The following is a 23,642-nucleotide window of genomic DNA, read 5'->3' as shown; positions in this document are numbered from 1 at the left end:
AGGTAAGCACTAAATCCTAAAGGGTTATTTAATAATTTCCACCTCATACACTCACTTCTAAATAATTTATTTATATTAATAATATGCAAGGACATGAGTACATATTTTGTATCAGTGTACAGAATATACAACATTTCAGTTGAAATTCTAAAGAAATTGACATACAATTTCACTTAAGAGTTAATCATGCTAAGGTCCTAAAATAATTAATATACACAGCACATAACTGAAGGACCAAAACAAAGATCCATTATACACAATTAGAATACTTGTTTTAGTTTTGTGACAGTAAAATATTCATGTGTAAAAATGAACTTGTACCAAATATCACATGTTAAAAAAAAAAAAATGGTTATATTAGTACATTTGATAATTTGCTTATCTGTGTTATGATCATGCAATGTAGTGCTTACACAAAACTGCAGAGAAAACAATGAATTACAATTTCAAGGATCATGCTGTCACTAACCAACAAACTTAACATAAATAAATGAATGTCTATATCTACAATAAAGTGTATAACACATTAACTTCTACTTTTATGAATACAATCAATAGTTGTCCTATAAACACTGGAATGCATCTGAACACCACACATTTGTATTCTAAAATAATACTAACACAGTACCATATCAGGGCTAAAGCAAGAGCAAGCCTAAGACAAAAACATGCAAGTGCATTAGCAAGCACACACAACACTTACCCAATGACGCCTGAGAACCAAAATCCCCGCTTCTCTTTAAACCTAAGGAAAAAAAAAGTGGAAAAAACGTGTGCCAGCTCCAAGTGAGCAAGAGGAAAGAATAATGCTGATTAACCGTCCCAAGAAAAAAAAATAAAGAGAAGAGACATGATTGTACTGGTGTGGAGTTATTGATTTAATAGTAGCGTTAAATCTTTGAACAATGACTTGAATACAGTTCTGTATAATACACAAATTATACAAACTTCAGCAGCTACAAGATGACATTTAAATTTACAGCAGTATAGCTTTGCTCAGTGTTCAGTTTCAGTTTTTGAAGTGATTGGTACTTTTGTTCAATAAATGTATAAAAAAAGGGGAAGGTACCCAGGGATGGCAGAGAGCATGCATAGTTCCTTTGCATAAAGGTAAGGGGGACAAAGAAAGAGTAAAACATTACAGGGAAATAAGCCTATTGAGTATACCAGGTAAAGCCTATGGTAGAGTTATTAAAAGAATTGAGGGTAAGATGGAGAGCAAGATTGTAGATGATCAAGGAGGCTTTAGAAAGGGTAGGGGATGAGTAGACCAAGTGTTCATATTGAAGCAAATAAGTGTACACTATTTAAATAAAGGTAGGGAAGTTGTCATTGTTTTCATAGATTTAGAAAAGGCACATGATAGGGCAGATATGGGAACAATGTGGAAGATGTTGCAAGTGTATGGAATAGGTGGTGGGTTACTGAATGCTGTTAAGAATTTTATGAGGATAGAGAGGCTTAGGTTAGGGTATGCAGGAGGGAGGGAGATTATTTTCCAGTAAAAGTAGGCCATAGATGTGTGGTGTCACCATGGTAGTTTAACATATTTATAGATGGGGTTGTAAAAGAAGTGAATGCTAGGGTGTTAGGGAGAGGTGCAGGATTAAAATATGAAGAATATAATACAAAATGGGAGTTGTCACACTTGCTTTTTTGCTGATGACGCTTTGCTTTTGGGAGATTCTGAAGAAAGGTTGCAAAGGTTAGTGGACGAATTTTGGAGGGTGTGTAAAGGAAGTTGATGGTGAACATAGGAAAGAGCATGATGAGAGGAACAAACAAGTTAGGTAATGAAAGATTGGATATCAGATTGGAGGGGAAGAATATTGAGAAAATGCATGTGTTCAGACATTTGGGAGAGGACTTGTTGGTGGATGGGAATACAAAAGACAAGGCAAAGCACAGAACTGATATAGGAAAAAAGATGAGTGGTGCATTGAGGCATCTGTGGAGACAAAGAACATTATCCATGGAGACAAAAAGAGAAATGTACGAGAGTATAGTGGTACCAATACTCTTATATGGGTGTGAAGCTTGGGTTGTGAATGTTGCAGCAAGGAGGTTGGAGGCAGTGGAGATGTCATGTCTGAGGGCAATGTGTGGTGTGAATATTTTTGCAGAGAATTTGTAATTTGGAGATTTGCTGGAGGTGTGAAATTACTAAAAGTATTATTCAAAGAGCTGAGGAGGGGTTGTTGAGGTGGTTTGGTCATTTAGAGAGGATGGAGAAACATAAGATGACTTGGAGGTTGTATAAATCTGTAGTTAGGGTAGGATAGGGGTCACCCTAGGAAGAGATGGAAGGAGAAGATAAAGGAGGCTGTGTGCAGGGGGCTTAGACATTAAGCAGGCATGTGTGAGTGTGTAAGATAGGAATGAGTGGAGGCAAGTAGATTTTATGACTTGACGTACAATTGGAGTGTGAGCAAGGTAACACTTATGTCTTGTTCATCTGTCATTCATGCTTTCCTTGGGATATTGGACTTGGGTTGCTGACCAGTATTGCTTAATACTGGTGACAGTTGTTTTGGGTGTGGGAGTTTGGTGGGAGTAGGCATACAGTGGGGAAAAGTGGACATTGTGGTTATTATAGGTCAGATGTGAGCAAAGATTAGGCTATTTAGGAGCAGGGTAGTATTTGCTTAGGAATACCTGCAGCACTGGAGGTGGTATGGGGGTTTCCAAGTGGAGCATGGTGGAAGTTTGTGGTTGTGAGAGGATTTGATGGGTAGGCAGCATATGGATATGTTAGGTAAAAGGACAAAAGTGCAACCAATGTGACATTTTATTGTGCCAATGTTTCACTCTCCAGGAGCTTTATCAAGCCGTTGCAAACAAACTTGGGCAAAAGAGGGTATACATAGGCTTAGAGTGAGGCGTGATACGAGTGGTAGTAGTATTAATAGTAATATTAGCTGTAGTTCTAGGTAGTAGGGTGGTAGACAGCAACCGCACAGGGAGGTACTACTGTCCTGCCAATTGAGTGTAAAACGAAAGCCAGTAATTGTTTTATAATATATATATATATATATAAAATATATATATATATATATATATATATATATATATATATATATATATATATATATATATATATATATATATATATATATATATATATATATATATATATATATATATATATATATATATATATATATATATATATATATATATATATATATATATATATATATATATATATATATATATATATATATATATATATATATATATATATATATATATATATATATATATATATATATATATATATATATATATATATATATATATATATATATATATATATATATATATATATATATATATATATATATATATATATATATATATATATATATATATATATATATATATATATATATATATATATATTATATATATATATATATATATATATATATATATATATATATATATATATATATATATATATATATATATATATATATATATATATATATATATATATATATATAATATATATATATATATATATATATATATATATATATATATATATATATATATATATATATATATATATATATATATATATATATATATATATATATATATATATATATTTATATATATATATATATCATATATATATATATATATACATACATATATATATATATATAATATTATTATATAATATATATATGCAATAAGATCACAGTAAACAGGTGATTTCAGAATATGCAAAACAACCACTCTGAAAGAATAGAGAAATTCCAAGCGCTTTCGTGACTACTCACATTATCAAGGAACTATTAAAGTAAAGCATCCAAGGAAGCTATATAAGGGGTCCGGCCAGCACCTCACTATCAGATCCCACAACGGTTAAACACGTGACGCGCGGCGACCCAACTTGGATAGGTCCCTTGCACAACTCACCCCTAAGCTATTCTACCCAAGAAAATTTAAAAATTATTATTTGTCCAGTGTATTATTAAATTCTTCCCAAATTCTATTAATTATAAATGGATCTAATTTATATAAACCGAAGGAAATATTCATATTATTGTCAAAACTGCTTTTTATGAAACAAGATTCAATTATATTCCTGTCGACCATGGACTTGCTTGATACTACTTTCTCAACTTTTTGAAAATCAATTGGATGGTTAAAATCTCTTACATAAATAAATAGAGCATTGGAATCTTGTCCAGTTCTAATGCTATATTTATGTTGTTTTAAACTTAGTTCGAGATTTTTGCCAGTTTGACCGTAATAAACTTTATCGCAAATTTTACAAGGAATCTTATAGACACATCCATCAACACTTTGGGGGGAATTCTTTATCAAAAGTTTTTTTACTGTATCAAGATTTTTGAATACAACTTTAATATTAAAGGTCTTAAGAAGAGAAGGCATATCAACCAAGTTTTCATGGTAAGGGAGAACCAACATATTTTTAGTTGAATAAGGCTGGTTGCCCCTTTTTGGATTATAAAAAGTGTTTCTAGTTTCTAGTTCTTGTTCTTGTTTATTTCCTCTAACCTCCATGGGGAAGTGGAACAGAACTCTTCCTCCGTAAGCCATGCATGTTGTAAGAGGCAACTAAAATGCAGGGAGCAAGCGGCTAGTAACCTCTTCTCCTGTATAAATTACTAAATTTAAAAAGAGAAATTTTTGTTTTTCTTTTTGGGCCACCCTGCCTCGGTGGGATACGGCCAGTTTGTTGGAAAAAAAAAATTAGTTGTACGTATGTAGTAGTGGTAGTAATACAATATAACAGAACAATCAACTTGCATAATGTATTACTACTACAACTAATATTACTATTACTACGACTACCACTAGTATTACACCTCACTAAGCCTATATATACCCTCTGTGTCCATGTATTGTTTGTAACGGCTTGATTAAGCTCCTGGAGAGCGAAATGTTGCCATAATAAAACGTCATATTAGTTGCACTTGTGTCCTTTTACTTAACATTGTCAGTAATTCTACCAACATTAATACAGCATATGAATAGTTTGCAGGTTCTAGGGGGCTGAACAGTTTATTTGGATGAGCGAGATGAGTGTGTGGAAGAGTAGGGTGGTTAGGAGTGGGTTTGGTAGGGACAGGGTGAAAAAGGCTAGTGAGAAATTGGTTGATCATGAAGAGAGGGTAAGGAGGGGTGGTTTGGGCATGGAGTTGATTAGCTATGTATGAAGGGTAGGGCAAGGCTGGTACATTGACCTTTAGAGGTAGTGACGAGGGTGAGGTGTACCGATTGTTGGAAGAGGGTGGGGGTGGGCTGGTCATTTTGAGAGGGTTAATTGTGAGAAGAGGGTATAGCCTGAAACAGAAGTGGCTAGAAAATCTGATGGTTGGGGCAAATTTTTGGGGTGGAGTGAGGAGGATGTGGCTAATAGTGACTAAAATAAAAATCAATTGGGATGCAGAAAAAGAATACAGGTCCGCCATCACAAATCCGGCAATCAGTTATTCGGTTCCTTCAGTTATTCAGCACTAATTTTGGCTAGCACAATTTCAAATTTCCAGGGTTGCCACACCATCCTGCTGGTACTGTTTGGTGGCGCTACTTGCTGCATAAGTCATTCCAATTTATTTTTCTCCATTTATTGTTTTAACCTGCTTACTTCTAGCCCTAGCCATGATTCCAATAAATAAAAGAAATGCTTCTCATTATGTAAAGCACCTACACAGTACATTATCCATTAAAGATAAGGTGGCTTTGAAGCTACTGTCAGTTGTCATAAGCTCAGTCTTATGATGCAGGAGAATATGCTTTATTATTACGCTAATATCAACACTACAGCTTATTTGCCTATCACAATTGATCTAATGTGACATAATAAACAATATAAACAACATAAAACATGTTAAATACTCCAGAATAATAATATTTGGCATAACACCGAGCAGTTCGACGGAGGTATGAAGAGGATATGGTATACAAATACCATTCTCCTATCCCTGTCTTGGTGGCTTATATTAGAGAAAACGGAGTATAGCACAGAGCTAACTGTGATATACACTCGTACTGCACCATAAACCTGAAACAAAAGTTATTTTCTCTATATAGATTATCACACATAGCAGCATATGTGTAGTGAACCTAGGATAACCCAAAAAAGTCAACGTGGCTTATTTTTAGTACCTGGCTTGGGTTAGCCATATATGATTATTGGTAAATATTCGATTCCCAGCCAGGGTAGAAACATTAAGTGTGTTTCTTTACACCTGTTGTCTATGTTTACCCATCAGTAAATGGGTACCTAGGTGTTAGCCAACTAGTGTGGGTGTTATCCTGGGACACCAACATAATTTTCTTGAAATACTCAGCATAACAAGCGGCTTTCTATACAGTAGTATGTCATTGATGTCAGCTAGGCCTGTATACCTTGTACATGTACGTGTAGTAAATAAAGATATTATTATATTATTATTTTCTCAGTTGTTTGTTGGGTTATCTTACTCAAACTTGGGCAATGTATGATGGAAAGATACTTCTTAATGTAGACCAAAAATGAAAGAAATCAGACCATAAATAGCGGAGTTCACTTCTCAGCCATTAGCGGCCACTTAGCAGTATATTTTTGTATGTTTTTATGGTTATGTTCTCATTTTTTCGGTCTCATTTGATAGAATAAAAGATATATTACAGAAATAGATATGATTTTGATTGCTTTCATGACGAAAAGTACCTTGAAATTGCGCTCACAGTAGTGAAAATGTTCTATTCTTTAGCGAAGCTCAAGAGTAAACACATGACGTCACCGTCCAATACCTGTCAGCCTGTCAGTCCAAATTCCAATGCGCAGTCAAGAATGACTTGACATTATTTATACAATTATTACAATAATGCAGTAGTCTGCATAACAGTAAATCTTCTATTTTTTTGTGAAAAAAATTCCAAATGGTAAGCAAGAGTAATATAAGAGGGGCCTGTAGCCATGACTAATGAACAGAGAAAATGATATTTTAGTGCCAGGAATGTCTGCATTGTTTATTCTGGACCCTATTTTGAAATTGGCATCTGTTGAAATTTGTGTGAAATTGGCCAAACTGCCAATTTCTGACCACTTTATTGGGTAGTTGAAATAAGTGAATGGGCAGTTTCTTGTACTCAGTTGACAGACTAGAAGTAAATAAGTTTATTCGGGTATACACAAATACAGTTACATAGATTATCATACATAGCAGTGTATGTATAGAGAACTTAGGATAGCCCAGAAAAGTCAGATAAAGTGAATTATTTCCAGTACCTGGCTTGGGCTTGCCATATATGATTTTTGGTAAATATTTTTTTTCTCGGTTGTTTGTTGGGCTATCTCATTGAAACTTGGGCAATGTATGATGGAAAGATGTTTCTTAACGTACACCAAAAATAAAGACGGATGATAAATAAGGGAGTTCACTTCTCAGCCATTAGCCACCTCTTTGAAGTATATTTTCGTATGGCTTTTATGGTTGCATTCTCATTTTTTTGAACTCATTTGATAGAATGGAAGATATATTACAGAAATAGACATGATTTTGATTGCTGTCATGACGAAAAGTACCTTGAAATTGAGCTCAAAGTAGCGGAAATGTTCGATTTTTGCCGATGTTCAATGAACTTTGTGCAAGTCAAGTTGGTTAATTTTATTAAGTGTATTCTAACCTAACCACTCTGTAATCCGGCAAATTCAGTAATCTGGCACACTACAGGTCCCAATGATGCCGGATTTGTGATGGAGGACCTGTACATAATTCAAAAATACTGTATAGTGATGAAAATTATATAAAATACTAATGATTTCCAAAAAAAATTACAATGCAACAATTTAATCCAAATATAAATTTTTACAGATCTTTAAACAATTCAAAAAAGTGTACAATCAGGTCTCTAAGAAAATAAATGCAAGCACAGATAGTAAATTAATAAGCACTAATGTCCCTTAAGTGTATTAGCATAAACTTTAGTATCCAGCATTATTATACTTCATGAAAAAACTTATTATAGTTCAAAACCATTTAATTATGTAGTAATTTGCCAAAATGAACTAAGCAGTACATAAAATTAAAAAGAAAAATTTAACATTTGTTTTTCATAATTGTATTGTACTAGTCAAAAAAAAAAAAATACATTAACTCAAGTTTGTAGTAAAATCCATTTATATGTGCAGCCTACCATCATGCCTACATCAGGAGATACACCAGAGGAGTAGAACTAAATGACAAGACAATTTTTAAGATAGGATTTTCTCAGTTTTCATTGCCATATACTTTAGAATGATAACACGGTTAAATCTTGACATAGATGAATTAATTTCATCAGCATTATTTCTCCTAGTATCAAAATACAAATATTAATATAAACAATCTTCTTCAACCTTCCAACTATGATTACCAAAGTAGTACATAGATAGTGTGTTAATTTTCCAGTGCTTAACTTTGATAGACTTTCATATACTACAGCACAACAGAGAACGTCGATTTTTTTCACCCCGGGGGAGAGGGGGGGCAGACAGGGATGGGACAAGAGAGGTAGTAGGAAAGGAAGGAGAGAGGTAGTGGTAAAGGTGGTAGTAGTAGTAGTAGTGGAGTCAGTCAAAGACTAAGAAAGAAGAGCACTGCAAGGGAGCTAGGGGCCCACAAGGGTAGGAACAAGAACAGAGGGGAAGGGGGAAATAAGAACATAAGAACATAAGAACGAAGGAACACTGCAGAAGGCCTACTGGCCCATGCGAGGCAGGTCCAAGTCCCTACCGGCTTAAGCCAATGCACCCAACCTAGTCAGGTCAGGTCACATTGACTTAAGGGAGGAACACGGCAACCGACCTGTTAGCACAAGCTATCAGGTCCAACTCACACCCACCCACATCTACTCATGTATTTATCCAACCTATTTTTAAAGCTACACAACGTTCTGGCCTCTATAACGGTACTTGGGAGTTTGTTCCACTCATCCACAACTCTATTACCAAACCAGTACTTTCCTATATCCCTCCTGAATCTGAATTTTTCCAACTTAAAACCATTGCTGCGAGTCCTGTCTAGGCTAGATATTTTCAGCACACTATTTACATCCCCTTTATTTATTCCTGTCTTCCACTTATAAACCTCAATCATATCCCCCCTAATTCTACGTCTTTCTAGAGAGTGCAGTTTCAGGGCCCTTAGTCTATCCTCATAGGGAAGGTTTCTGATACATGGGATCATCTTTGTCATCCTCCTTTGTACATTTTCCAGCGAATTTATATCCATTCTGTAATACGGTGACCAAAACTGTGCAGCATAATCTAAATGAGGCCTAACCAAGGATGTATAGAGTTGAAGAACAACCTGAGGACTCCTATTATTTATGCTTCTTGATATGAAGCCAAGGATTCTATTAGCTTTATTGCGAACACTTATGCACTGTTGTCTTGGTTTCAGATTACTGCTAACCAGAACTCCTAAATCTTTTTCGCAATCCGTAATATTAAGATCTACATTATTTAGTTTATATGTGGCATGGTTATTGTCCTGTCCAACATTTAGAACTTTGCATTTGTCTATATTAAACTGCATCTGCCACTTCTCCGACCACTGCATCAGTCTATTCAAATCCTCCTGGAGTGCTCGAATGTCCTCGTCAGAATGAATTCGACGGCCTATTTTGGTGTCATCGGCAAACTTGCCGATGTCGCTCTTTATGCCCTCATCTATGTCGTTTATGTAGATTGTGAACAGCAGGGGGCCCAACACTGACCCCTGTGGAACACCGCTCGTGACGCTTCCCCACTCTGATTTCTCCCCATTTATGCAAACTCTCTGCTGCCTATTTGTCAACCATGCCTCTATCCAGGAAAAAATTTCTCCTCCTATTCCATGTGCTTTAATTTTCCTCAATAGTCTCTGATGTGGGACCCTGTCAAAAGCCTTACTGAAGTCCATATACACAATATCATATTCATTACCATGATCTACCTCCTCAAATACCTTAGTGAAAAAAGTTAATAAATTCGTAAGGCAGGAACGCCCCTTTGTAAAACCATGCTGAGATTCGTTGATTAATTTATGCTTTTCAAGGTGGCTACGAACTGCCTCGGCAATTATTGATTCCATAAATTTTCCCACTATGGAGGTTAGGCTTATTGGTCTATAGTTCGAAGCTAAGGACCTGTCACCTGTTTTGAAAATAGGTATCACATTTGCCATTTTCCACTTATCTGGCACCATGCCAGTTTGTAGTGATATGTTGAAAAGATTAGCCAAAGGTGTGCTAAGCTCCTCTTTACATTCCTTTAGAACCCTTGCATACAGTTCATCAGGGCCTGGGGATTTGTTAGGTTTTAATTTATCTATTTGCCTAAGGACCATGTCACTTGTGACCCTAATAGTGCACAGTTTATTATCGTCCTGTTCTACATAATTTATCATTACTGGAATATCGCTGGTATCCTCCTGTGTAAAAACTGAGAGGAAGTATGTGTTAAAAATTCTACACATTTCCTTATCACTGTCAGTGAGCTGACCCGAGGAACTTTTGAGTGGGCCTATCTTGTCCCTGATCTTACTTCTGTATACCTGAAAGAATCCTTTTGGGTTAGTCTTCGATTCTCTTGCAACTTTAACCTCATAATCTCTATTTGCTTTTCTAATTCCCTTTTTTATTTCTCTCTTTAACTGAATATATCGATTTCTTAATTGCCCCTCTCCTCTTTTGATTTGCCTATATATGCCTCTCTTTTGACCAATCAGATATTTTAATCTATTGTTCATCCATTTAGGATCATTTTTGTTTGATCTGATTTCCCTATTTGGAACATAATTTGACTGAGCAGCTAGAACTATGCCCTGGAAAGCATCATATCGGCAACCATCACCACCTACCTGACCCCTAGTCAGGTCATTCCAGTTCAGCCCACCTAAGTAATTTTTCAGTCCTATGAAATCAGCCAAGCGAAAGTCAGGGACGGAGACTTGATTGCCATTATTAGGGGAATTCCATGATATGTTAAAACTGAGTGATTTGTGATCACTCTCCCCAAGCTCATCATTAACCTCAAGATTATTAATTAGTGTTTCCCTACTGGCAAGAACCAAGTCAAGGAGGTTATTTCCCCTAGTTGGCTCTGTCACAAACTGTTTTAAAAAACAATCCTGGATCGTATCAAGAAAGTCACCCGACTCTAAATTTCCTGTCAAATTGCTCCAGTCAATCTGTCTATAGTTGAAATCTCCCATTAGCACAACATTTTCGTATGTAGATGCCTTACGAATTTCGTCCCATAGAAGTTTACTGCACTCCCTATCAAGATTTGGGGCCCTGTAAATCACACCCAAAATTAGTTTTTCTCGGCCCTCGAGAAGCTGTAACCAAACAGATTCAGTGGCTGACGCTTCTAATTTAATATCTTGTCTAACACAACAATTTAAATTGTCTCTGACATACATCGCTACTCCACCACCTTTCCTGTTGACCCTGTCAGTGTGGAATAATTTATAGCCTTGTATGTGACATTCAGAGGGCATCTCTCTATCTTTCAGATTGAGCCAGGTCTCTGTTATAGCAATAATATCTATGTTTCCTGCACTTGCAATTAATCTTAGCTCATCTATCTTATTTCTAACACTCCTGCTATTAGTATAGTAAACCTTAAGGGAGCTAGTCCCTTGCTGCCCTCTGCTGTCCCCCTTTGTTTGCTGACCTGTTCTATTGTCTTTATTTATAACTTCATGCTGAATGCCTTTTATACATTTACTGTTTCCAACCCTAGTGTTGCAACCTGCTTGTTTCCCACACACACCCATACCTCTATCTTCCATCAGTTTAAAATCATAGGCATTTCACCAATGGCCTTCTCAATCGAGTCTGCAAGTGCTACCACCCCTGCCCCAGAGAGATGAACCCCATCCCTTGCATACATATCATGTTTGCCATAAAAGTTGTTCCAGTTGTCAATGAATGGGATTGCAAGTTCCTTGCAGTATCTGTCTAGCCAGCAATTTACACCAATTGCCCTAGACAACCATTCATTTCCTACTCCCCTTCTAGGCAAGATGCTACATATGATTGGGATCCCTCCCTTAGACTTAATGAAATCTATAGCTGACCTGTACTTATCTAGCAGCTCTTCTCTCCTACCCTTCCCAATATCATTTCCACCAGCACTGAGACAGATAATGGGCTTGTTCCCATTACCTGACATGATATTATCCAGTCTGTTGACAATGTCCCCAACACCAGCTCCAGGGAAGCACACTCTATCTCTCATCTTCTTATTCCTATTACAAAAAGCACGATCAACATATCTTACCTGAGAGTCACCAACCACAAGAATGCGCTTACCTTCATTAGCAGGGGCAGTAGTACCCTTACCTTCACTGGCCACTGAAGTACATTCATCCTGGAGAACAGAGAAGCGATTTCCTACCTTCAGATCTGCACTCTTAACTTTCCTTACTCTGATGCGCCTCCCATTACTGTGAACAACTCGCCACTTGTAGCAGGTGCTGGGCTGCACCTCACTGCTGGTAGCCGTTGCTACCACCCCACCTACAGCCTCCTCACAGTGAGAGACAGACTGCACCTCACTGCTAGAAGCCTCATTCCCCACATCTCCAACCACCTCACACTCTCTCCCAGGCCCATTGAGGTGGACCTTCAGCCTCCTAATCTCCTCCTGGAGAAGCAAGACCTCCTCCTTCAACTCTCCAACCTCAGCTTTTAAAACACTGTAGAAGCAAGCCATGCTTTGTAACCGTCCACGCTAATCCCCAAGCAGCTCAGGGTCTGTGACCTCACGTGACGACTGACCACTGAACACTGACGACTGACCACTGAACACCCAAGGCAAAAGAAAGAAAATCCAAAGGAGAAAGAGGAAAGGGGAAGGAAGAGAAGGGTAAAAAAGAATTAGGTTAAGTCATGGGTGTTCTGAAGTTTCGAGCATTTCACAATGTAATGGGAAAGGAAGGCATCTACAGAGAAAGGCAGGACTAAGATTTATACAAGGAAAGTTGTGTATAATGGAGGATTCAACCAGATGGCAACTGTGAAAGTTAGACAGTTTTAGCAGAAGACCAGTCAACAGGATGACTGTGATCTCTGACATGACAGAAAAGAGCATCGTTTGTGTCAGCAAGCCTAACACTACTTTTGTGCTCTCCAATTATGTCAGAAAGAGAACAGCCAGTTTCTCCAAAGTACTGAAGAGGGCAAAAGGAACAAGATATAGAGTAGACACTAGAAGCATCTATAGAGGGAGGAGAGGTATGAACTAGATTGGTGCGAAGAGTGTTAGTTTGGCGAAAAGTAAGCTTGAATTACAAAGAGTGGAAATTTCTGATTCGTAATTCATTTTCTCATCTTGACTACCCTTCCCATTTCATAGACACTGCCTTTTCAAAGGCTAAACAGGCTTTCTTCTCTCCCAAACTCTTTACCCCTGGGAACTCTCCTGTCCTCTGCCTTTCTCCATTCCTTAGTAAAGGGAAGGCGAAGTAGGGGTCAGCCTAGGAAAGGTTGGAGGGAGGGGGTAAAGGAAGTTTTGTGTGCAAGGGGCTTGGACTTCCAGCAAGCATGCGTGAGTGTGTTAGAGAGGAGTGAATGGAGACAAATGTTTTTTATGACTTGACGTGCTGTTGGAGTGTGAGTAAGGTAACATTTATGGAGGGTTTCAGGGAAACTGGCAGGCTGGGCTCGAGTACTGGAGATGGGAAGTACAGTGGACCCCCAGTTAACGATATTTTTTCACTCCAGAAGTATGTTCAGGTGCCAGTACTGACCGAATTTGTTCCCATAAGGAAAATTGTGAAGTAGATTAGTCCATTTCAGACCCCCAAACATACACGTACAAACGCACTTACATAAATACACTTACATAATTGGTCGCATTCGGAGGTGATCGTTATGCGGGGGTCCACTGTACAGTGTCTTCACTCTGAAGGAGGGGTGTTAACGTTACAGTTTTATAACTGTAGTCTAAGTGAGCCTCTGGCAAGACAGTGGAGTGAACGATGAAAGTTTTCTTTTTCGGGCCACCCTGCCTTGGTGAGAGAGGGCCGGTGTCTTTATAATACGTTTTACAGTGGTCTAGAAGGCACACAGGTGTTACGAACACAAATTACATGTTTATATACCTAAATATATACGTAGCAAATAATTAACCTAGGATAACCCAATATAGTAAAAAATCGCTGGTGCATTTACACTACTGTGCCCATGGAGTTATAATTTTTTCACCAACTTCAATACACTACAAAATCTTAGTTTTTATCATATTCCATTCATTTTAGTCCTACTTCATTCATAAAAATGCATTCTTTCAATCTAAGATTTTTGTCAAAATTTTTCTACATACATAGGAATTTTAATTTCTGGGTATGACACAGTTAAGGGGTTCTAACCCCACCTGTGGTATGGTTTGTTAAACTATACCTTTAGGCATTGATGTATTTCTTTTCTTCTTTGAATTCAACCACTGGAAAAATAATTTTTAAAAACATTTATAAATAAAATTTACCTACGAACACCACTTACAAAGCCCTAAACCTACAAATCACAATAAATAGATATCTTCCTTTGTGCATCAAATTTAGCAGCTGCATGGGTGATGTCACTGTGCACCTTCCCAGCTTCTGGCAGTGCTTCCATTCATTACTAATTCCCATTCTTAGTGGTTAGTTCTCTACTAATTTTTTCACATTTGCTTGCACTAGTTTGTCATACTGCTTTGAAGCTGAAATTATGTACCAGTTTACTGTCTAATTTTGTTTCTTTATGCTTCTTTTTGTATCCTTCATTACTTACTAGCCCGGGAATGTCTTAATCATGTAGAAATTTTGTGTTCTTTAAATGCTTCACCGATCTTTTCACCATTAACTCTATTACTCTGCATTGTAAACCTTTCCATTTTAACCCTTCCAGGGTCGACAGGCCCTCTCCCAGACTTGTTCTCAGGGTCGCCAAATTTAAAAAAAAAAAAAAAAAAAAAAATCTTATGAAAAGATAGAGAATCTTTTCCCAATCGTAATGACACCAAAGTATGAAATTTGATGGAAAATTTACGGAATTATGCTCTCGCAAACTTAGCGGTCTTGATGATGTTTACGCATCGGCGATTTTGCCCACTTTGAGCCCTATTTTCGGCCAATTCCAGTGTACTAGTCGACAAAAGTCATAACTATTTCGCTAGAACTCCATTTTTTTCTATCGATTGAGTACAAGAAGCCACCCATTTACCAATTTCAACTATCCAATAAAGTGGTCAGAATTTAGCAATTTCGTCAATTTCACACAAATTTCAAAAGATGTGAATTTCCAAATAGGGTCCAGAATAAACAAGAAAGACATTCCTGGCACTAAAATAACATTTCCTCTGTCCATTAGTCACGTCTGCATGCCCCTCTTACATTCTTTTGCTTTCCACTTTGAATTTTTATTCTCACAAAAAATAGAAGATTTACTGTTATGCAGACTACTGCATTAGTGTAGAAATGGTATAAATAATATCAGCGCACTTGTGAAAGAATATTAGACTCACCAGTTGACGTGTATTGGACGCGTAGCATGATTTGTTTACTTTTGAACTTTGGTGGCAAAAATCAAAGATTTCTGCTACTTTGAGCTCAATTTCAAGGTACTTTTCATTGTAAAACCAATCAAAATCGTCTCAATTTCTGTAATATGTCTTCCATTCTATAAAATGAGACTAGGAAAACTAGAATACCATCATAAATACCATACGAAAATACAGTGCAAAGTCGTTGTTTTAAACCAAAAACACTGTCAAAAGTTTTTTTTCCCTCATTACGCACTGTGTGCTGCAGGATTTTTTTTTATACTGCACACACTGACCACATAGACCCATCTTTCATATGTAGGCCTACCAGCTTTCTCTCACTAGATTTGAGGGCGCTAGAATTTAGGCATACTAGTACGTCAAAAACCCTGGTGCGTAAGCCGTACTAGTACGTCGGAAACCCTGAAAGGGTTAGTAGTGATACAGACTTCACCATCTTCCAAGCTCATGACAAATCCCCCATCTTCAACAATTTGTTTTTCAAAGGTTATGGAGTGTTGCTCATGCAATTCTAGTGATCTCTTTCAGTGTTTGCAAAAATCTTTTATCAGATCCTAGTTGCTTATTTGTACTGTATATAGTTGCTACAGGAACCTATTTATTTACTTGTAATAACAATGTCTGATAGTTCCATGTGGTGTGGACTATACACACAAATATATACACATGAATGTGCATGTGTCATTAAAAAAAAAGCTGCCCAAAATACAGCATTTTTTATCAAAAGAGCAGAATTAAATATATGGTAATTTGTGTATATAAATAACCAATGGCATGTCATTATTTTAACTGAACAAAGCCCACATTATGAAATTTCTAAATCTTCCTGACACTGAATAAACAAATTTAAATAAAGGTTACAAAAATTGGCACTACTGAGAAATCATGGACAGTACACTAGATGAACCTCTAACCAAGATTATTCAAACTGATCTAATTGGTGCAACTAAAGTTAGTAGCAATACAGTATCTTCCATCAGACCATGAATGACAAGATTTTAAATTAGAGGTGATTACAAAATACAGCCTTATCATCTGAAAATTAAAAGTATAATACTGTATCCCATTTATGATATAGGTTAAACCAGTTTCCATGGTATGGTGTGATGAAAGACAACAGAAACCAAATTTACTAACAAAATACAATATATATTTTTTATGGATAACATTGAAAGCACGTTTTAAAAATTGTGGTGGCACACAAAAGCCAAAACATGTGACAACTGGGATAGGTTACAAAGTTAATACTTCAATAAAACTTATTCCCCAAGAAAGAAAAACCTACTAAAGTAGCTATGCATTCAACTATCCCATCTTCGGTATTTAGTCTCTCTACTACATATTAAGGATGGAACAACACAAGCTTAGCTGCTCATTTTAGCTACAAATAGGTAATTAGTAATTACATATCAAAATCTGAAAAAATTTTAACACATCTACAAAGAGTCAACCATGACTAAAATGCAAAACAAGGCAAATGGTGCTTAAAAGGTTTTAACTTAAAATGTTGAGAAAGAAATTATCAAAGAAATATTAATGAAGGATGAAAAATGAGTATAAAATGAAAACAAAAAAGTCTTACCACCCCTGTCATCTGAATCATCATCAGGGAACAAATCCACAACTGGGTCATCGCTCTTGTCCTTTTTCTCTTCCATAGATGATTCTGAATCCTACAAAAAAAAAAAAAATAAATAAATAAATAATGAACTACAGGTTTCCCCTTGTTTCATGTGGTTTATCTTCAATTATTAGTAAATTAGAAAACATTTCAATCACGTAACAAGACACTAACTTGCACATCTGCGTCGTATTTCTTAATGGTAGACATAAATTCTAAGTGCTTTTTGTCTTCTTCCAGCTGTGCTACATGTTGTTCAGAGGCCTGGAGCTTCTGCTGGGTGGAGGCTAACTCGTCCCTCAGCCAAGCATTCTCCTGGCAAAGTCGTCGTACTTGAGCTCGCAGCTTCTGTTTTTCTGCCTCAACAGTCTGCAAATGTGAGGCCAACGCCAGCATGATCTGTTGGGAAAAGTATAAAAAGTTAGTACTCTAAATACATAGTGTTATTGTATAATAAATTACATGCAACATTATAACATGTAAAACAATGACAAAGTAAATGCCATCTCAAGTAGGCTCTATTATCTGTTAGTTAATCTACACATCTGACACAGCTAAAAATATAAAGCAGTATCAAGAAGAATTACACGTGAGATCCCCAAAAATATTGTAGGGGTTCAAGAAACTGTACTATGGTGTGTGTGTGTGTGATATGTATGTATGTATGTATGTATGTATGTTCAGAATAATAAACTCATTGAATTTTTGTTTAGAAAAATACACCAATCTCTCAAAATTCATGAATTTTAAACATTCTATATTGAATAGCTGCATTTCACTTAATAGTTTATGAAATACAAACAGTAAACAAAATAGGACTATTGTGGAGGGCATGCTGTTGCTATGGTATATCTGAGAAACACTGCCCTCTTTGATATTCACTGGTTAGCTGAACCTTCAATGTGTAACAATACTCTTAAGTATTTTAATAAATATTGATATTACAATTTACATAGTTTTTATGATAAGTATACATACTGAGGTGAATATTTCTCATTGTGTATATTCTCAAAGTTTACTGTAATCTCTATTTTAGGAATTAAAAATCCCTCACTGATGGTATATAGGTCACAAGTAGCATTAATGACTGTTGTGTAGTTTCTGGAAACCCTATAAAAGCATCATTTGCAAATTTAGGATTGCTGTATTTTGCAGATCTGATGTTACTGCCAATCGAGTATCAACTGCTACCTTGTTGATTTGATGGTTTATGTTATACAAATCACAATGTTTCGAGCCTTACACAACTAAGTTCTAGCAAAATACAGAAGTTGATAGCATAACTTATGAATGACATTTAAGCCAAGTTGATTGGACATCTAACTTCCTTTCATTCACAGCATAAATCAGTACTCTAAACACTCGTATAACATTACACATGCTCAAACAATCTAACTGGAATTTCCTTTTCTTTTTGTTTATAACATACAGAAAATGGGGTATCCAATAGTTTACTCTATGCACGTTAGTCATCTTTTACGAGTACAGGGATAGGGCTCTTAATTCATTTTTCCCAGGAATATTAGAAAGGCTTTGATAGAGATCAACAATTTTAGCACTTATATTAACCCTTTGGGGGTTTCGGACGTACTAGTATGTCTTACGACCCAGGGTTTTTGACGTACTAGTACGCTTAAATTCTAGCGCCCTCAAATCTAGTGAGAGAAAGCTGGTAGGCCTACATGTGTAAGAATGGGTCTATGTGATCAGTGTGCACAGTATAAAAAAAAATCCTGCAGCACACAGTGCATAATGAGAAAAAAACAAACTTTGACCATGTTTTTGGATTAAAACAGCGACTTTGCACTGTATTTCTGTATGGTATTTATTGTTCTATTCTAGTTTTCTTGGTCTCATTTTATAGAATGGAAGACATATTACAGAAATTGAGATGATTTTGACTGGTTTTACAATGAAAAGTACCTTGAAATTGAGCTCAAATTAGCAGAAATGTTCGATTTTTACCAAAGTTCAAAAGTAAACAAATCATGCCAAGCGTCCAATACACATCAACTGTTGAGTCTAATATTCTTTCACAAGTGCGCTGATATTATTTATACCATTTCTACTCTAATGCAGTAGTCTGTATAACAGTAAATCTTATTTTTTTGTAAGAATAAAAATTCAAATTGGAAAGGCAAAGAAATATAAGAAGGGTCTGGGGATGTGACTAACGAACAGAGAACTTGTTATTTTAGTGCCAGGAATGTCTTTCTTGTTTATTCTGGACTCTATTCGGAAATTGGCATCTTTTGAAATTTGTGTGAAATTGGCAAAATTGCTAAATTCTGACCACTTTATTGGATAGTTGAAACCGGTAAATGGGTGGTTTCTTGTACTCATTCGATAGAAAAAATGGAGTTTTAGCGAAATAGTTACGATTTTTGTCGACTAGTACACTTGAATTGGCCGAAAATAGGGCTCAAAGTGGGCAAAATCGCCGATGCATAAACATCATCGAGACCGCTAACTTTGTGAGAGCATAATTCCGTAAGTTTTCCATCAAATTTCATACTTTTGGTGTCATTATGATCAGAAAAAGATTTTCTATCTTTTCATAAGAAAAAATATTTTTTTTTTTTTTAAATTTGGCCGACCCTGAGAACAAGTCTCTGAGAGGACCTGTCGACCCCCAAAGGGTTAAGAAAGATGTAGTACAGGTAAAGACAATATATATCTTAGCTTATATACATGTTAAAGCCTAAGCTCATTATTCTTACCTGAGCCTCTGAGAGCCCCAGTTCAATCTGGTCAAGGGACTTCTGGAGAATGCCTGCTTTTTCAGAGATGACATTGGAATCTGGCGGATGATGTGAAGAGGACAGTGTAGTATTTATTCCACTGAGGATGGAATTGTGTTCATTCCTAAGCGCTTCTAGTCCCTGCACCACAGTCCGCGTGTGGGAAGCCACCTCCTCCTGGGTCAACGCTGTCATCCTCCCGATGCTCTCTATCTTCTTACTGAAACAAAATGCATTTTGCTCATTCCATGACACATCTTACATACTGTATACTATATAAACCACTTTCCAAAAAGATTAAAAATCACATTACATCAATATATCTGCAGATGATGCAAAAAATCCTATGCAAAATAAGCAATTAAAATGGCTGCCTATCTCTGCATGAAGACCTGGATAATAAGTATTGTGGTACATCAATAATGTTATTACTACAAAATGGAAACAGGCCACATAATAAAAAGCAAATCGTCAGTGACATATTAGATTCAAAACAGCACAAGATGCAGTAATACACTGACACTTGTCAAATATAAAATAATCTTTAGATGTAATTTAACCTGTGACAGAGAAATGAAAAGAAAATGCTCACACGTGTTAGACTAGAAACATTAAAATATAGAAAGTGGTTTGGTGTCCATACCTTAAACAAGTAAAGCTAGAAAGAGTCAAAAGAAACAATAAAAACTGACTCCCAGAAAATACATTACAATGGCTGAAAGCTATCAATCTTCAAAAAAAAAAAAAAAAAAAAAAAAAAAAAAAAACACTTTTTAAGGGAGTTCGGCCTATTTGGCTTATGTTTAATGCTTTCAGACTGAGGGTGACAATAACAACACACAAGCTTACAAAGAATACATAATTCATCATGGCAGGTGGAGAAAGATTTGAAATCTTAAATGTATAAACCATAAGTCACTAGCAGTACAATAAAAAAAAAATAAGTGAACCAACATGCAGATGTTATATGTTTTGCATGATTTGGGCAGTTGCTATCAAAGACAAGCCAAAATACTGTGGGTTGAGAAAAGAAGAGCTGTGTGAAGCACTAACCTCAATCTTCAATAAGCCAAATGAAACAAAGCAGCTACCAGAGAAGTGGAAAACTTGGGAGTGATTGGAATACCTGGCTGTCATTCAGGTTTAAATACTACTGTGGTACCTGTCTGCCATTCAGGGTTTACATATTGGGATACCTAGCTGGTATTTAGGGATCACAAACTGGGATACCTGGCTGGCATTCAGAGTTTGTATTTCTTGAAGCAAAATGGTGTGATATGGGCATATCTTACCACAGTCTACTTGGCTGTGATTGGTGTTTAAGACCCTTGACCTTGGTCTGAATGTTTGCATGACCTTGGTCTGAACATTTGCTTGCCTTTGGTCTGGATGTTTGCTTGACCTTGGTCTAGATGTTTGCTTGAACTTGGTCTGGATGTTTGCTTGACCTTGGTCTGGATGTTTGCTTGACCTTGGTCTGGATGTTTGCTTGACCTTGGTCTGGATGTTTGCTTGACCTTGGTCTGGATGCTTGCTTGACCTTGGTCTGGATGTCTGCTGGACATTGGTCTCGTCTTGGTCTGATGTTAGATTCATAATTAAAGAAGTCGGTCCCTCCTTTACCTTAATTCTGTAGTGGTCCTATTCCTATGGGGTTCCCTAACTACGGGTACAACCAGACAACGTGTGCTTGTGTCTGTGGTTATAAACAATCACAACGTTCATGATGCACTTCTGGACTCTTGTTACTGTTGAAACAAATCTGACATCGTTGATACATCGCTTTATTGTTATCTCTGGAAATGTTTGTTTGGTAAACTATGATAAATGATACAGTATTTTTGATGAGTAATTCATGACAAAAGGCTAAATGTCATTAATGTGAGACTAATTCTATGTACTTATTTGTCAAGTCAACGGTACGAATTCAGTTGGATCAGCACAGGTCTCGCCTGCAATTATCATGTATACTGAAGGTCGGGCAGTGGGAGGGGGAGGTGTGTGTGGGGGGAGGGGGGGTTGCACGTCTGCTGTTATTATTGTCTTGGTGGATCCATTATTGACCGGGGGTTGCTTCAACATTCCCTTGTCTAGTTGTACTCGCCAATTTGTGGTTAAGAGACTAGCATCTTAACTGGCCTTAACCAAATTGAGTCACAACAACTCTGGTTTCCCTTGTTACCTATTTTTAAAGCTGTGTATGGTATCTGTATGTATGTGATGGGGAAAGGGAATCAGTAGTTTGGCAGCTTTTGTACAATATCAATAAAAAGTCTTTAAACTCGAAAAAGAGAAGTTGCAAGACAAGTTTTCTTGGGACAACGTTCTGATAGAACTTTATCAAGCTTAATCTACAAGGTGAGCTTTTCAGTAGAATTAGCAGCGCACCACACGATGTCTTAATTTTTATTCGAGAATACTTTCAAAATGCTTAAGTAATATACAAATGGTTTAAACTTTCACAGTTTATAACCACTATTTGTATAATATCAGAGAGCGAGCGAGCTGGGAGGCAGGAAGACAACTGGAAATCAGGCAGGCCGGCAGGTGGAAATAAGCAAGGGAGGCCGGCAGCTGGAAATAGCGAGGGAGAACGGCAGCTGGAAGTGAAGGAGATAAAGGGGGGGAGATTGGGGGAATGGGGGGAGGCTTGAAGCTACTAGATGCTGGAAAATCCTCTTCACAGAATCCATTTCTTTTGAGAGTTAGCTGTGTGAAGCTGGTGAATATGAGGTTTAATGGGCGCCACGCCACACGGATTTAGGCTCTGGGACTCCGGCTCTTGCTTGCACATCTGGATGAATATTCAGAAGATTCATAACTGAAATATCTCATATTAATGTAATTAGGTCTGTAAAAAGAGAAGAATATTGTACTTCGTCAATTCTGCATCTCTTCAGAAGTGTTAATAAAAATTCAGTGCTAATCCTTAGAGAAAGCAGCCTTAAAGCACTTTGTTCTCTGTGGAATGGAAGAGAAAGGCCTTATAATAAATACATGGAAGGTACTCGAGGGACTGGACCTCTAACCTTTATACTGCTGTAACAACTAACAGGAGTGAAATATATGGGAGAAAGTGAGGAATAAACCTAATGAAAAGCAGTGAGGAAAGAGCGCGGGTACAATTCGAAAACAGTCAACATCCTTGGCCCAAGACTGTTCACACACTACCAGCAGATATCAGATGCTGGAATGAAGATACAAGTTTTCAATAAACTGGACAGCTTCCTGTCAAAAAGTGCCTGATCAGCAGCACCTGATTTATGGGCTGCTAGCACAAACAACCTGATTGACCAGGAGGTCAACAAGGAAGGTCAGCCGAGCTGTGGTGGTAGAGGAGCTATCGAAACCGCTACAGGTGAATTTCAGGTACTCTCTAGTGAGGTACTCGGTAGAATACTGTCTTGTAGTTCGTTTTTGTTAGTCATGAAGCTCCATTTACTAAGACAATATTTTGTATCCCTAAATTGGTGCTCCAAGTTCCCCCTCCTCCCTTTAAATCCCCACGAATACTTTTGATAACCTGCATGCCCCCCCCCCTCCTAAAAAAAAAACTGGCCTAGAATTCAGTACTTTCTGTCTGTTCTCTTTTTATGTAGGGACCACACTGACCTTTTTTTTTTTTTAAATTTCAGCAGCTGGTTCATCTTAAGTATGTGCGTTTGTCTCTACACATCTACCTGTCTAGCTGCATTTTTTGACTTGCTTAGTCGTGTATGGTGTATCCCTCTTG

General features: G+C 36.8%; 1 protein-coding gene across 1 annotated transcript in view; it reads right to left on the bottom strand.

Moving 5' to 3' along the window:
• Klc (kinesin light chain) overlaps positions 1-23,642 on the bottom strand; it is a gene marked incomplete in the record, with an annotated part of 131,379 nt that overhangs the window by 96,104 nt on the left and 11,633 nt on the right. Inside the window, 4 exon segments of the mRNA XM_070102101.1 lie at positions 704-745; positions 17,130-17,220; positions 17,343-17,567; positions 19,889-20,129. Coding sequence (XP_069958202.1) covers positions 704-745; positions 17,130-17,220; positions 17,343-17,567; positions 19,889-20,129 — 599 coding nt within the window.

The sequence above is a fragment of the Cherax quadricarinatus genome, chromosome 80, assembly GCF_038502225.1.
Source record: "Cherax quadricarinatus isolate ZL_2023a chromosome 80, ASM3850222v1, whole genome shotgun sequence".
Classification (NCBI taxonomy): Eukaryota; Metazoa; Arthropoda; class Malacostraca; order Decapoda; family Parastacidae; genus Cherax; species Cherax quadricarinatus.
Note: the sequence above shows the minus strand (reverse complement) of the source record. Positions and strands in the feature narration are given on the sequence as shown.